This window comes from Puntigrus tetrazona, chromosome 16, assembly GCF_018831695.1.
Source record: "Puntigrus tetrazona isolate hp1 chromosome 16, ASM1883169v1, whole genome shotgun sequence".
Classification (NCBI taxonomy): domain Eukaryota; kingdom Metazoa; phylum Chordata; class Actinopteri; order Cypriniformes; family Cyprinidae; genus Puntigrus; species Puntigrus tetrazona.
Genome location: NC_056714.1, coordinates 4,967,236 through 4,981,807, shown reverse-complemented (window position 1 = coordinate 4,981,807; position 14,572 = coordinate 4,967,236). Strand labels below are relative to the sequence as shown.

The window sequence follows — 14,572 nt, the reverse complement described above, 5'->3', positions numbered from 1 at the left end:
CGCAAAACAACAATGACCCTTCAGTTTAGAGTTTATTACGATTACGGTTGTGGCAGCGATTAGATAACGTATATAAACCGGGTTTGTTTATTCCTGCTTCCTCCATTGGCATTGTTTCATTTTAATCCTGCCTTATTTAGACTGTTGTCAAAAGAATATTTTCAAGTGCCAACCAAAATGATGAAATCTGGCCACATTTTAGACGTGTTCGGGTTGACTGGGACGTGTTTTCCTGGTCATTCCAATCATTTTTATTTCAATCAACCTGTATTCTGATTCTAACGTGCACAAGGCTAATAAGCTATTTCCCATCTTATCCATCTAACTCTGGAATGGCGATTGCTTGAAAAGAAGTCATGGTAGCATAATTACACCATATTCGTTTAATGGTCAGTTATTAACCATTTCCAAATGTACTGTTGTGTTTTGGCTGAATGTATTAGTTATTAATGTTACGTCTGATTGAATCTGTGTACTGCTCAAGGCTTCTGTTTATCCCAATGTCTTTCTTTCTTTTAGGAACTACCATGCGTTTCATCAAAATTGCAATATGGCTTTTTCCACTGGTGCACAACCTTCTGCTGTAGTGTGGATGCTTAAAGTGAACATCGGGCTCTTCTGCTACAAAACCTCCACAAAGGTAAGTTTTACGCATTTATTGATACTACAAATAACAGTTACGACAGATCTATAAAGTATAAACCTCATACAAATTTTTTCGCTTTGTACAAACGGATCGCCTGTCAGATATATATATATATATATATATATATATATATATATATATATATATATATATATATATATATATATATATATATATTTCACACGAAAGTGATGCTAATCACGCTTTATTAGGCTAGTATTTATACAAACAGATACAAACACGAGAGATCCGTGCTCAGACATGAGAAACCCACTGGAATATAGGAGTTTTTTTCGTAGAAACGTTCCACCCGACTCGCCTTCGCGCGCGCGTCCCAGAACAGCTTTTTGTCCCGAGACATACTCCGTAGCATTATTATTATTATTGTTTTTTTTTTTTAAATAAACACTAGAAATCGTAAAAGATAAAAACATTACAAACATTTGAAATGACATCACACGTAATGCATTTCTAATTACAGTCAGTTTATAAAAACCGAACGGGATCTAGTAAAGCGCCTCCGGGAGACGCGGCTATAAAGGCGGCTTCAAGCACGATTAAGCGAATGCGTATGACACGTATGCCACTAAGCATGGGATGTCTGCCAAGTCGACTAGTTCAGGACCCTACACCGTAGCCTACAGGTGCCGGTTCGCCCTCAGTCCCGCGCCGCTCTATTACCTCTGCCGCCTCTGCTCCATTCCGTTGGGCAGAAATCCCGCGATAATGGGAACCGGCCATATGAGGGCAGCGACGCTCCATATAATGATGACTAAAGTCATGAAGCACGCCACCAGAGTGGACTCGATGGGCTTGCGGTTGAGCCTCCAGCTCCGGTCGCCCTTCAGCTCGTCCAAAGCGAAGTCCACGCAGCAGAAGTGCACCGAGTCGCCCGTCTGCTGACCCTCCGACCGGCCGCGCCTGAATCTCCGGTACCGGGACAGACCGCACCCGACGCACAGCCTGAACTCCTGCTGGCCGCCCGTGACGCCCAGGTGCTCGATGTACACCGGCGAGATCGCCCGGTTGAAGGCGGCCGAGAAGAACGCCTTGCCGTGGTTGTTGGTGGTGTACATGAGCACGTCGCACTGGAAGCCGAAGTTGCCGTCCCAGCGCGCCACGAGTTTGGTGGGGAGCCTCTCCACGCTCACGTTGCACTGCGAAGAGGCTTCGGGCTCCTCCACCGACCTCTTGGAGTAGCCCACGTCCACCTCCAGGCTGGCCAGGAGTCTCCCGGAGGAGTTGACGGGCGGCAGCAGGAGGTCCTCGTCGCTCCAGCTGCGGGCGCGGCGGACGGGAGCGGTCAGAGCCAGCAGGAGCGCGAGGGAGATGCTCAGCATGGCAGAGCGCGCGGTTCCCCCGGGCTCATGGCGCGCTCGCTCTCGCTCGTGATTCCGCCGCTGCCGAGCAGTCCGTCGTCCGCCCGCTCCATCGGTTGCGCGCGAGTGCTGTGCTTCCGCTGCCTCTGCGCGCGCGGGGAGCGAGGCGAGCGACCGAGCCACAGACTCCTGCTCCTTCACCTCTCCGCTTCAGCTGTTAGAGACGACGCGACGAGACGAGAAGGGTAGGAGGCTTCATGTGACGGTGTGATACTGTCACACGCGGATGATGAGTTTTATGCATCGCGTCGGAGAGACTGGGGCAAGTTGTCAAACGCGGAAGCTCTGGAGTCGAAAGTACTTATTAAATATTTCCTGCGTAATAATATCTCTTCTACACGCGTGTCTGTCCATGGTTTGTTTTACTGTATTATTTGCGTGTACTTTTTACATATGGTGTGACGTCATATGCTACATGCCAGAAACGTTTAATGGTTTTTAGTGACTTTAAGGTATTGTCTGAGACAGCAAAAAAGTTTAAAGCACAACTTTCTTTGTTTTGTTTTTTTTTTTTGTATTTTACGGCGTTTTAAGCAGGTATTAATGAATTCTGCAATTATGCGCATTCAGGGTTTCCCTCTGCATTGTGCACTTTTATGGTTTTCGTGACGCGCGAAAACAAAATGCCATGTTAGTTGCGTCGTATTTGATCGCAATTAAACACCTAGTTATTTTTCAGAACAAAATCATGTCTCGGGCGTGACACTTGCTTTAGGCAGACTCGCCTATATATGTCCTGAGGGAACGTCTAACCGAATATTAATACATTTATGAACCTGTCACGCCGCAGGTGTAAAAATGAGCCCTGCGAGGTTCTCAGGATGTGATTAAAGGAACGGTTCCGTGTGATGAACGCGCGCTCAGACCATTTAAGATTGAGATGCGTTCGTGTCCGTAGAGGTGTAGCGTTCCATCGCGTTCTCAGCCAGCGAATGGGTGCCGTCGATAAAAACATCTGGAGAAGACGACAGCTGCGCGTCTGTGAGAAACCAACCCGTCAACGAGATGAATTTCATAATCTCTCCAAAATACTAATAGCAGTCTATGATAGCCCTGTGAAGAGGTTGTCTCTTCTGAATCAGTAGAGAGATATGCACAGATCACGCTAGTCACAATGAATAGACTGCGCTCAGATTATGCTTATGTTTATCGCTCTCATTCCGACGGCACCCGTTCACTGTTGAGACGCTCGTTTTCGTCGGATTTCATTCCCAGGCAGCTTCTTTACGAAGAATTGAGATGATTTGAATCATGCGTTTCTGAGAACATCGCACCTACGATAAATGTAAAAGCCGGTCGCTCTCCTGAGGAACACGTGGCTGTTTAAATGGCTTAATTAGCGCTCGAATACCGCCCTGCGTTTGATGTGAGAGCCGGCCGAAGAGCCGCACACGTCGCACGCATTTGCACCTGAAAGAGGGACGTCTGCCCTGCGCCGGGTTTTGAAGCAGAGCCGGTTATTCACCCCCTCACCCCGCCGGGCGCTTTCCTTCGCGCGCGCGCTGTCCAAATTCCCAAATACTGGCCCCGGAAATAAAATATTCTCCACACGGCGTGGCAGCGAACAGAGGAAAAATGTAAATGACTTTCTTGTTCATTAATTATGCTATAAAAATGTAAATTGCTTCAGTGCCAAAAATGCTAATGGGACCAAGATAAAAGCCTCCTTTGTCAAAGCAGAGTGTATGAAAGATTCAGAGTATTTCTTTTCTTTTTAAATTCAGGAAAAAGAGAGAGACATATTTGTAGATTCTGGGTTGGCTAACACCGGCCTTTTGAGAAACCTTTTTTGATTTTTGAAACGCTCGCACGCGCGCACACACACACACACACACACACACACACACACACACACACACACACACACACACACACACACACACACACACACACACACACACACACACACACACACACACACACACACACACACACACACACACACACACACTCCTTGGCCTGACTCAATGTGTGTCAGCAATCAGTTGTTTTCCCTGCCAGTTCAAGTTCCTGCTTAGAATAAGCTCTAGATGTTTTATTATTAATATTATTAATATCACGTACACATGACCATGTTATGACCGTCTTAACTTGAGCAGTCTGTTTCAAATTAGGCCTAGCTTTTTGTGTCTGGCTTTAAAAAGTTATGACCAGTCCTAAAGAATACATATAAGATGACACATATTAGATTTTACATATTAGGTTTTGTTTGAAATCCCACTTTTAAAAAGCTCTTTCTCAAATCAGGTTGATTCATGAGATTCCTGTCACAGAATGGCGCGCGCAGGCCCCGCCCACGATAGTTGATTGACAGAACCTTCTTACACCTTAGACCCGCCCTGAGTGTTGTTGGATGTAATAATGAATATAAGAGTTGGCAACGAGAGCATTTCATTCGCCATCCAGCTTTATCTAAAGGTTTTTTATGAACAAACTGCTTTTCCTAATAAAGTGCTAGTTCGCCAGTTTCGCAGATGAACTTTACAGTCTGCTCTCGCTACATGGAAGAGAGGGGCGGGGTCAGCAGAGCTTATTAGCATTTAAAGTGACATGCTTGATGAAAACAAGGCTGATTTCCACACGCCGTTTTATTAAACTACCATCGAGGGATAAAAAGTATAGACTTAAAGCATTGATCTCAAACTCAGTTGCTGGAGGGCTCTGCACAACTTCGCTCCAACCCTAATCAAACACACCTGATCCAAAGGTCTTCAGGATCACCAGAAACCTCCAAACGGGTAAATCTGCAGAGCTGTGGCCCTCCGGGTTTTGAGTTTGAGACCACTGCACCAAAGAATCATACCAACTTGTGGAAAATAGGTTTCATGAGTGTTTAAAAAGATGAGACAGACAAGAAGTTAAGTGAAAATCAAGTGTGTATTTCGCAATATCCACAGGGAACTTAAAACAGAGTCTCTAAAAGACAACATGAAACCTATTAAAACTCAAATGTACATATAATTATAACATTTTGAGCAGATTAAAACATTTCTACCTGGTCTCATGGCATAAATATACCTGGGGGAGTTTTTAAGTACATAATAAGTATATATCGCTGCAGTTTTCGAAAGAAATTAACACTAGAGGCAGTAAAACTTTTATTCCCTTTCATGCAAATGTACAGTTTTGATTAATAAAGTGTAATTTTCACAAAATGACTTAAAGAGATGTCACGCTACGACTTCAAAACAATATTAATATGCAGGGATATTTGAAAACAGATGCTTTTGAACGTTATCATCACACGTATCCAGCTTTCTATCCAAAGGTTTTCATAGACGCTAGGTTTGTTGTCGCTAGGTCTTTGACGTCTCTGTACTCCGTGTGGCTACAGTTCGACAAAACAGTTCAAATCCGTGTAGAAGGAAGCTGAAATGGCACGGCTGCGTCAGCAGATGCGTTTTGCATTTGTTAAAACTATCGGTTTATTGTTTATTGTTGGATATGGTGTCTTCTGAACCATCTCAGTATATACTTATATCAATGCAATAACGATGTGCAAGGGTTCACGTATTGAACCTGTGTTTTAGCACCACTCTCTGGACATTTCTCTTTGAAACAGTGCACAAAGGTGTATATGTATATATATATATATCCCAAAATCCTCAATTCTGGAACGTGTGTCATAAACATATTAAGTTTGCTGAATCCCACTCTGTTGAACGTTCACTTGGAAACGAAGTCGCATTATAGAAATTGCTTGCCAACGCAAATTCGTGTCGGCTTTAAAGCGGGATACGGGAAAAGGTCTTAAAGCTGATAAAACCACACACCTGACCTTTATTGATAGTGTTGGCTGAATAAAACGTCTAGACGGTGGAAGCGCAGGAGTCTCGGGACACGTGATCGTCCTCTTGTGTTCGCCGGCTCTTTCCCACATCTTGGAGGCAGCTAAATGATCAGGACGCTAATTAGTCATATTAATTAATGAGAAGCAGGAAGGGGAAAGGGCAGAGAGATGAGACTGACGCGCACACGGGGGACTGAAGGAGCTGTCAGCGTGATGCTCCACAGGAACTCTGATGGAAAACATCACAAACATGATCACAGGACAATCTCCTGTTGGGCTTGGATAGATAAAACATGATTTACATAGCTACCTTTTAGACTGATTTCTGCTAGTACTGTTGCTGGTTAAATATATATATATATATATATATATATATATATATATATATATATATATATATATTGGACCAGAAGGGTAAAAATGACGGTACATTACGGCTTAAAAGCGCTAAAATTCTTTCGACTACATATCAGACACAGAGATGAAATAGTGCCGTAAGATCACATGAATTTAAATTCATCAATCAAAGTATTAATATGGAAGAGGGAATAAACTGACTTGGAACTACTTGGAACTTGGAACAAGATATTTGATAATAAATGTGAAAATTTCCCAGTCAGTCACTTCCATGCCAAAAACTGATTTACCTGAATTTACCTCCAAATGTTTCTTAGCTAATGCTCCTTTAGTACTAATGTTGACTAATGACTAGTCCTCACTAAATACTCAAGTAAATTAAAAATCGAGGACTTAGTTCTACTCAAGTAATGCTGAAAATGAGCGTACATTTACCAGAGTAATATTTTATTATAGTATCTGTGCTTTCAACGGGGTAGGCTTACTTGGTTTGTGTGCTTGTTAAACTAGAAAGATAAGAACATCTTGGAAAGTGCACACTTAGAGATGAAAGACCATTTAATAATTTGCAAATAATGAAGCTGTGTGTTTTTAAAGAATAATTGGGCCAAAAAAGCTTTTTGATGCATGATATCTCCAAAATATATTTTCTGTTGCATTATAGCTGTCTGTAGAACTAGCAGTCAGAGCAGAAGAAATGCAATAAAAGCTGTGGACCTTTTTCAAAATAACGTTTCTGTACGAGTCGCATCGAGCCAAATCACCACCTCGTAAGACACTGGTGTTTTCTCGTGATGACGACGATCCGTCGCTACAAACACACGGCTTAAACAGGACGAGTAGAGCAGGAAAATGAAGGAAATGAGGAAGATTTAATCTCAGATTTTGACTTCATTGAGCAGAGCCTGAGGCGCTGAGCATCATTCATCAGAGAGAGAATCACACAGATGCCCGGGGCCCGAGAGGAGACGGCGGTGAGGAAATAGGATCAGGGAAATGGGCATTTCACATAATTATAACCAGTTCCTGACTGAGAGATCTTCATAACATCGAGGCACTAACCGCGTGCATGTTGCTTCTTTAGTCACAGTTATGTTTCAGTATGCTGCACATGGGGTTTAAGAAGCAGAGAGGACATGTTTTAATTGTTTAATCAAACCGGCTGCTCGTATCCTCGGGCAACAGGTGATGTTTAATTTATTAAACATCATTAATATAATGAATAATTACCTCTACTTTTCATTTACAGTGCTTTTCCTCCTTTGGATTTGATAGGGATTTTAGATAGGAAATTATATCATTTAGTCATTTATGGCAGGTCCATTATTACAGAGTTTGTAAAGTTTTGCGCAGTTTATGTATTTGTTTAATGCAGATGGTTCATATTTTCTCTATTATTTAAGTTTAAATGCTTAATATTATTTTTTTGTTATTTGTTGTACCGCATAATGTCTGGATAGAAAATTATGCTTTTTTCAGTGTTGTTTTTTATTTATTTTTTTTGCAGTTAATTTTAGTTAGTTTTTTTTATTTTATTTAGTATTTGTAATTTGTATTATTAATTATATTTTCAGTTTTTATGTTAATTTCAGTTGACATATTTTTTTTAAATTTTGGTGTAGATTTTTTTTTACCTTATTTTTATTTATTTATTTAAATTGTAAGAATGTGCTTTAGCAGCGAAAGCAAAACTGTAAAGGTAAATAATTTGTATTTATTTACATTTACATTTAAATTTTTTTACATATATTTTTAGTTTTAGTGAAAAACAATTCAAATTGTAATCGATTGTAAGTCTGTAGTATCGCCTGAAAGAAACCGACACCTTCAGTTTGACATACACAAAATAAATGTAATCATCAGGTGCAGCTTGAAGATAAGACTGAACTCCGCTGACCTTACAGTAACGCAGTTAATGCTCTGTTTGTTTCATTCGGTGTGAAATGGAGCCTGTGTTTCGCTGGCGATTTCACAAATCTGAATGCTTCTACAGAAAACAATCTGCTATTGAGAGATAAAAGGGTTGCTAAGGTAACAGGGAAAAACATCCAGCGCTGATTTTTCATGCCTGGCAGCTACTGTACGACAGAATACTGTGCCACTCGTTGTGATGCTTCAGTGTCAGACTCAAAGATGAAGACGGTTCTGATAACGCTGTACAACTACAATCAAAATACACATCTCTAAGTGGAGATTACTGCAGGCCAAGCATCATGTGGATGATCATGATACAGCCGAAATGCATCTTTTATGTTTTTACAGCATCTTGAATCTCCAGTGACAGGCGGAGTGTGATTTATTGACTCATGCTAACATTTAAATGAAGATGAATTGCATGTAATATGAGGCCTAATACACAATCGCCAGTTTTTCTCTCATCTATAATAGTATCGGTGTACTATCAGGCTGTTAAAGCTTAAAGGTAGTTATACTGAAGGCTAGGGGTGGATAGTTTGTTTATTATACACGCAAGTACTGGTACGGTTTTCATTGATAAACTTTGCGATACAGATGATCACTTTGACTAGCGCACTTTGTTCTATACTAAAATAGCGTAGCACTTTTTCATAGCTAGTGTTGGCATATTTCATTTTGTTCTGTAACCTATTGTTCTAGATCTGTGTAGAAGATTTGTGATTAGCACCAAAGCGCTGATTCTGGCAGGTCACGTGACACTAACAAAATGGCAGATGTCCGAATTTCACACTGCTCATATTCTACAATGTACTGTTTAAAAAAAACTATTTTAAGCCTACATGTTCATTATGCGACGCACCGAGAATCGTTTTTTTATATTATTCGGGGTAATATTTTTAATATTTATAATATAATATTATAATATTTTTGGGTGAACTGTCCCTTTAAGAGCGTGCGTAAGTTTTGTCTAATTCTTTAAAATAATAAAAGTCCAAAGGAAACATCTCCAGTATGTTTAGAGAATGGCAGAATGGCACGTGTCTTCAAATTTCATTAGATATAATGATTTAACTTTGAAACGTATTCAGTTTATAGCCGTTGAAAGCTACCCTCGTGGTCCCTCAGGCGCGGCTGTTTAAATAAAGTTTGAGTTATTTGAACAACATGGCGGCGCCCTTGTAGCGGTGTGAATCTGTCAGATGAGCGTATTAATGCGGCACCAAAATTAAGCCGTGAATGAATAAATAATATCGATGACAGTGAACGGATCGCAGCACGTCTGCACAGGTCCCGTTGTTTGTCGTGTAAGTAGAACGCGATCCTTGTCCTCTATTCTTCATCTCTAACCATCTGACATCTGATTTCTTTATATTTGACGTCGTCTCCCGCGAAAAAAACACTGGCTTTATTACCGAAACCGATGGTCAACGGTGTTAAAAACAGCACGAGGCTGCATTACACATCCGAATGCGTTAAACTTGACATGCACACGAGTTGCCGTGGCTCTTCTAACGCTCATTATCACGTTGAACGCCGTGCTGCCTTTGATATTCACTTTGGAGTCCGAGATCACAATGAATCTTCCTCGCTGGAAGATGGGTAACCATAGCGACGGGACACTGCTCATTCTCCACAGACACGAAACCTTGAGAGTGTGTGAGCTGGTGGGCGGCTGACGGAAACACTTCTGAGCTCTGAAGAAGCCATGCGGCATGTTTCTCAATAGCCTCGCGTGCGTCAGATTAGCAGGTGTTTGATAACTGGCTCATTACGAAAAAGAAATCCAAATATCGCATACTCACGCTAAAGCTTGCATGATGCTACGCTGATACAGCCTTTTAACTGTATCTTGGCACGAAGGATCATTTTCAAATGTGCACCGAGCTGCAAATGCCCCTCAAAATGTAAAAATGGCAAAATGATTTATTCTAGAAGAGCATATTTATTTGCTTTTTAGAAACGATTTCTGCTTTTCTTTCTATTTCTCTTCTTTTTTTATTACTTGCCGTACTGAATCGTGACGAATGCACTTTCATAAGTCAAGTCTGTGAAAAGTCAGCAAATGTTTTTCTGTCAAAAGATTCAAAATCAAAATAAAGTTACGTGATGTATATATGTTTACTGTATATATTTATTGTGGATATATAAATACGTACCCATCTTTAGTACATGCATTTATATTGCTATGTTGTATATTATATATAAATAAATTTAATATATAAACATAGCATATTTTCCTTAAATATATACATGCATGTGTATTTATATATCCATAATAAATATGCACAGTACACGCATTTATTATGCAAACTAAAACTTTTATTTTAGATGTGATTAATCATGATTAAATGTTTGGCAGCAGGACCTAAATGATGCTAATTTATTAGAATGACCTCAAATGAAAACTAATAAAATATGTTTTCATAAAAAAAAAAATTTTCTTTATTAGTTTTTTTTATCAAACCTCCCACGTTCATTGTCCTCTCGCTGATAAATAATTTTTCTTTAATGTGACCGACTTAGAAGTTTTTGTAGGTGTTAAAACATTTGTTTCCAAGGGGACAGGTTTATTTCCACCTTACACTATCTCATGTTGCCATAGCTACGGCTCAACTATATCCGAGTCTATTTGTTTCTCTCACAGAAGAGACATCCGAGGACAATGCACCGTATCTACCCTATCTGATTAACTGTGGGGAAATGATGTGCACGAAACGTGTGTGTGATGTGTGTGATGTGTGTGTGTGTGCTCCTCAGAGTCATGCCTCTGGCTGTGTGTCTGCGGAGGCCGCTGCTCGGCGGCCGTCTGCTCCGGCTCGGCGTCCGGAGTCTGTTCAGTGAGTCGGGGATCTGGGAGCGTGATTATAAGGCAGAGACGCGGAGGCGGGTGGAGCAGTGGTGGCACGGACGCATCCAGGAGCAGTGCCAGAGAGACGCGGAGGATCAGGTAACTGATGATGTACAGCAGACCATACCGATGCGGAAAGATGCTCACAACATCGGCTTACTGTCCGTAGGCTTAATTAATACGTTTTGTGGTTTTAAACTTTCTTCTGTCTTAACACAAAAGGTGAATGCATAAAATTTCATTCCTAAAGTCATCGTTGACATAATTTTCTGATATGTGGAGTAATAAAAAGAGATCCAAAATCTATTTTTTTAATGAATATATCAAAATAAAACAGGAATGGTGAACCTGGCTTACATATATACATATATACGTATATATATCTAGTGTTAATAAATAAATAAATAAATATATACATATATATATATATATATATATATATATATATATATATATATATATATATATATATATATATATATATATATATATATATAAATATATATATATATATATATATATATATATATATATATATATATATATATATATAAAATATAAATCTGCTGAATTGAATAAATGTCTTTTATACGTTTATAGAAGTTTAAAGTGTCATTTATAGAACCATAAAAAAGCAGAAACACACGTGCTATACCTTATAAGAGTCCTACTTTATATTAAGTGACCTTATCAAACATGTACTACATGGAAATAAGTAGTACTTAATGTGTTCGTACACTTTTGCTGCCGTTTAGGTGGATACGGGTAAGGTTAGGCACCGTTGGGGTGGTATGGGTAGGTCGATGTAATATCATATATAGTGTAGTAACATGTATGCATGCATTAAGTGCATTGTATCGAATGATTAATTCAAATGTAAGTACATAGTAGTTAAGACCACCTAATATAAAGTGGGAGCAAAAAATGCTCTGACCAAAGTGATTTGAATGCATCTGATGATGTAATTATAACTTCCTGTCTCATGAATACTTCCCACACATCATAAGTGACTGAATGAAGCAAAACCATCACAGTCACTATACAACCCCCCTAACTAGCATCTCTAGTCTTCAACAGCGCTAACCCTTAGCTGTCAAACATAATTAAGTACTGAACACAATGAAATCGCGTTGTGACAAAATACAAACGGACCGCTTTTACCATGCATTTGTGGAAGTTATCTTTGTATGGACAAGAGCAACCTGAAAAGGCATTAGAAATTCTCTTTTTAAAAGCGAGAGGAGGGGACTTTCAGTTACAGTATGCTGTGTTTTTACTTTGAAGTGTCTCTCCCTTGAGATTTTCATTCAAAGAATCCCTTCCACCTCGCCGAGGAAACCATTTGTACGTGCGCCGAAAGAGCTTGGCTTCTGAGGCATTAATCTTTCAGAGAGGCTGCTTTTGTTCGGGTTGGAGTTGGAGAGAGCGCTCTGCCGTCGTGAGGACGAGTGTGTTTGCCGGAGTTTATTAATCGAGTCGCTCAAGGACCCAAGGCTCGCTTCTAGATGCACGTGGATCAGATAGCATCCGACCAACCGAGAGATGCAGTATCAGTAACATTAGACGCTTTTAATTTGAGTAAATAAAAGACAAAAGTACAAGATTTGAAATGACAAAACAACATTAAACCATTGACTGATTGTATATATACCAATAAAGAACCAATATCTGGTAGTTTTTTTACCTTTACTGGCAGTTTTGTCTTGTAGGCAAGAACTTATATTTAACCAAAGATGTCAGTGAGACTTTTGCCAACAAAAAATTGATCAGTATCAACAAAAGTCATCTTAATACTGTAAAGATGGGACAGAAGCTACAGTGAGCAGATGCATAATATAAAACAGGGCCGAGTTTCACTAGAGTTGCAATATTATGGAAAAAAAAAATGTCCGTGATAAAGTAACGGTTTAAATTTATTAGACACCCATTCTTCTAAAAATGTTAACTGCATATGGTTTTCTTTCACAACCTTCAAGAAAAAAGTGTACGTTTATTAAGAATTGAATGTTCCTTACGCTTCAAAAACCCTTCAAGCGAACGAATGTACAAAATCATGTTTAAACATGTTATTGGTGATACATTTTTGCGTGATCCACTCCACTCCAGTCTTGTGAAGTAAAAAAGCTGTGTTTGTGAGAAACGAATCCATCATTCAGACATTTTTATCCCTCGCTCCTGGCTGAAATCTATAATATAGTCTATAATCTATAATAAGGCTTCCTCCGGTGTAAAAGTCCATCTCCGAACGTTTACCTTTGGCTTCGAGTGGATCATTGTGATGTTTTTATCAGCTGTTTGGACTCTCTTTCTGACGGCACCCATTCACTACAGAAGAGCCGTTAATGAGGCACCGCATCTCGGTCGGCCTGAGGGTTCTGGATGAGCTAGTCCCTTTAAAATAAGTATTTTCCCTCCAAAACACTATCTGCCGTGGTATTTCTGCGGTCGTTTGAAGGTGTTCGTGGCATGGCTTCTAAAAATAGCCGAGAGCGTTTAACACCTTTCTCTTTCATTCCCCAGACGTGTGCCGCGGTCCTGCTCCGTCTGCTTTCTTCTCCTTGTTGTTTTCTCATGTCCTCACCAAGCCAAGGGCTTCTCGTGTTTTATTCAAATAGTGAGTAGTTATTAGTGGGGTCTCTGAAAACCGACCTCAACACCGGATTTGCTTCCAGTTCCACCCACCTGAAGACCGGTTCGCCGGATCAAGGGAAAAGCTTCTGGGGAGCAGCGCTCGGAGATGTATTCTCTCCCAAAATGCGACTCTGTCTCTTTCAGCTGCTGAATAATTCAGGCCTTTTTGACCTGCGCTGATTAATGCTTGCCCAGCGCCGCACGCTTCTTCAAAGCCGTCATGAATCATTAAACCTGCCGCGGAGAGCGTGGATGAATGTATGAGGCCGAGCGGGTCTCGCGGGTCAGCGGCCCGTGAATGCCTGGCGCTAGAACTACCTGGAGGTAACCTCAAGACGCGATCGTGTTAAATCGGTATAAATATAATGAACACCATTTACGAAAAATACCAATGATTGCATCGTGGCATGCCACCACCTCCTCACCAAATAAAGTCTGATTTAACCCTTTCAGCTCTATCGATCGTTAAGAACGATGATTCTGATAAAAAAAAAAAGTGCTGTATTGTATTTCTCGAAATATAATCATAATAATAATATGATTAAGAGGTTATTTGTAAGGAACTTTAACGGTGAACCTCTTTCGTGCGGCGCCAAGAAATGATCGTTTTTCAAAAGGGTTACTCTTCATTTGGTTACATTTTAAAATAAGTATCGCATTTTTAATGTTTTACGCCCTTTATTTGTTTACTGGCGGTTGTGAAAGGTTTGCATCAAATCATAAACCCTGTAAAGTTATTAAAAAAAATGACAGACCTCTATTATCATTAAAAAAACAACAATTTAGTTGTTTTTGAATGTGAAAACGTTCAGTGAATTTAACTGATAAGACGTGTTTTTTTTTTATTATAACATTTCGAATAAACCAAAAAATGAGAAGAAAAACCCAGAAAAAAACATTCTAAAAATCATTGAAATAAATCATTTCGTATCGCTCAAATCGAAAAATGAGTTCACTCAAAAATGAAAACTCTCACCAGCCTGCCTCATGCTGATCCAAACCGG

At 40.0% G+C, this 14,572-nt stretch overlaps 2 protein-coding genes across 2 annotated transcripts in view; one reads left to right on the top strand and one right to left on the bottom strand.

Moving 5' to 3' along the window:
• Window positions 1–641: 641 nt before the first annotated feature.
• Window positions 642–3,672, bottom strand: LOC122360379 (transmembrane protein 158). Its single transcript, XM_043260933.1, has one exon. The coding sequence runs from the start codon at window positions 1,984–1,986 to the stop codon at window positions 1,324–1,326; it is 663 nt and encodes a 220-aa protein (XP_043116868.1). The 5' UTR covers window positions 1,987–3,672; the 3' UTR covers window positions 642–1,323.
• A 5,562-nt stretch (window positions 3,673–9,234) lies between these two features.
• Window positions 9,235–14,572, top strand: part of lars2 (leucyl-tRNA synthetase 2, mitochondrial) — a 43,416-nt gene continuing 38,078 nt past the window's right edge. Inside the window, exons 1-2 of the mRNA XM_043261291.1 lie at window positions 9,235–9,393; window positions 10,847–11,036. Of these exons, the coding sequence (XP_043117226.1) occupies window positions 10,851–11,036 (186 nt within the window). The 5' untranslated portion in view covers window positions 9,235–9,393; window positions 10,847–10,850. The remainder of the gene's footprint in view (window positions 9,394–10,846; window positions 11,037–14,572) is intronic.

Excerpts from the sequence above, each read along its gene's own strand:
- LOC122360379 (XM_043260933.1), bottom strand. The coding sequence starts at position 1,986 with ATGCTGAGCATCTCCCTCGCGCTCCTGCTGGCTCTGACCGCTCCCGTC.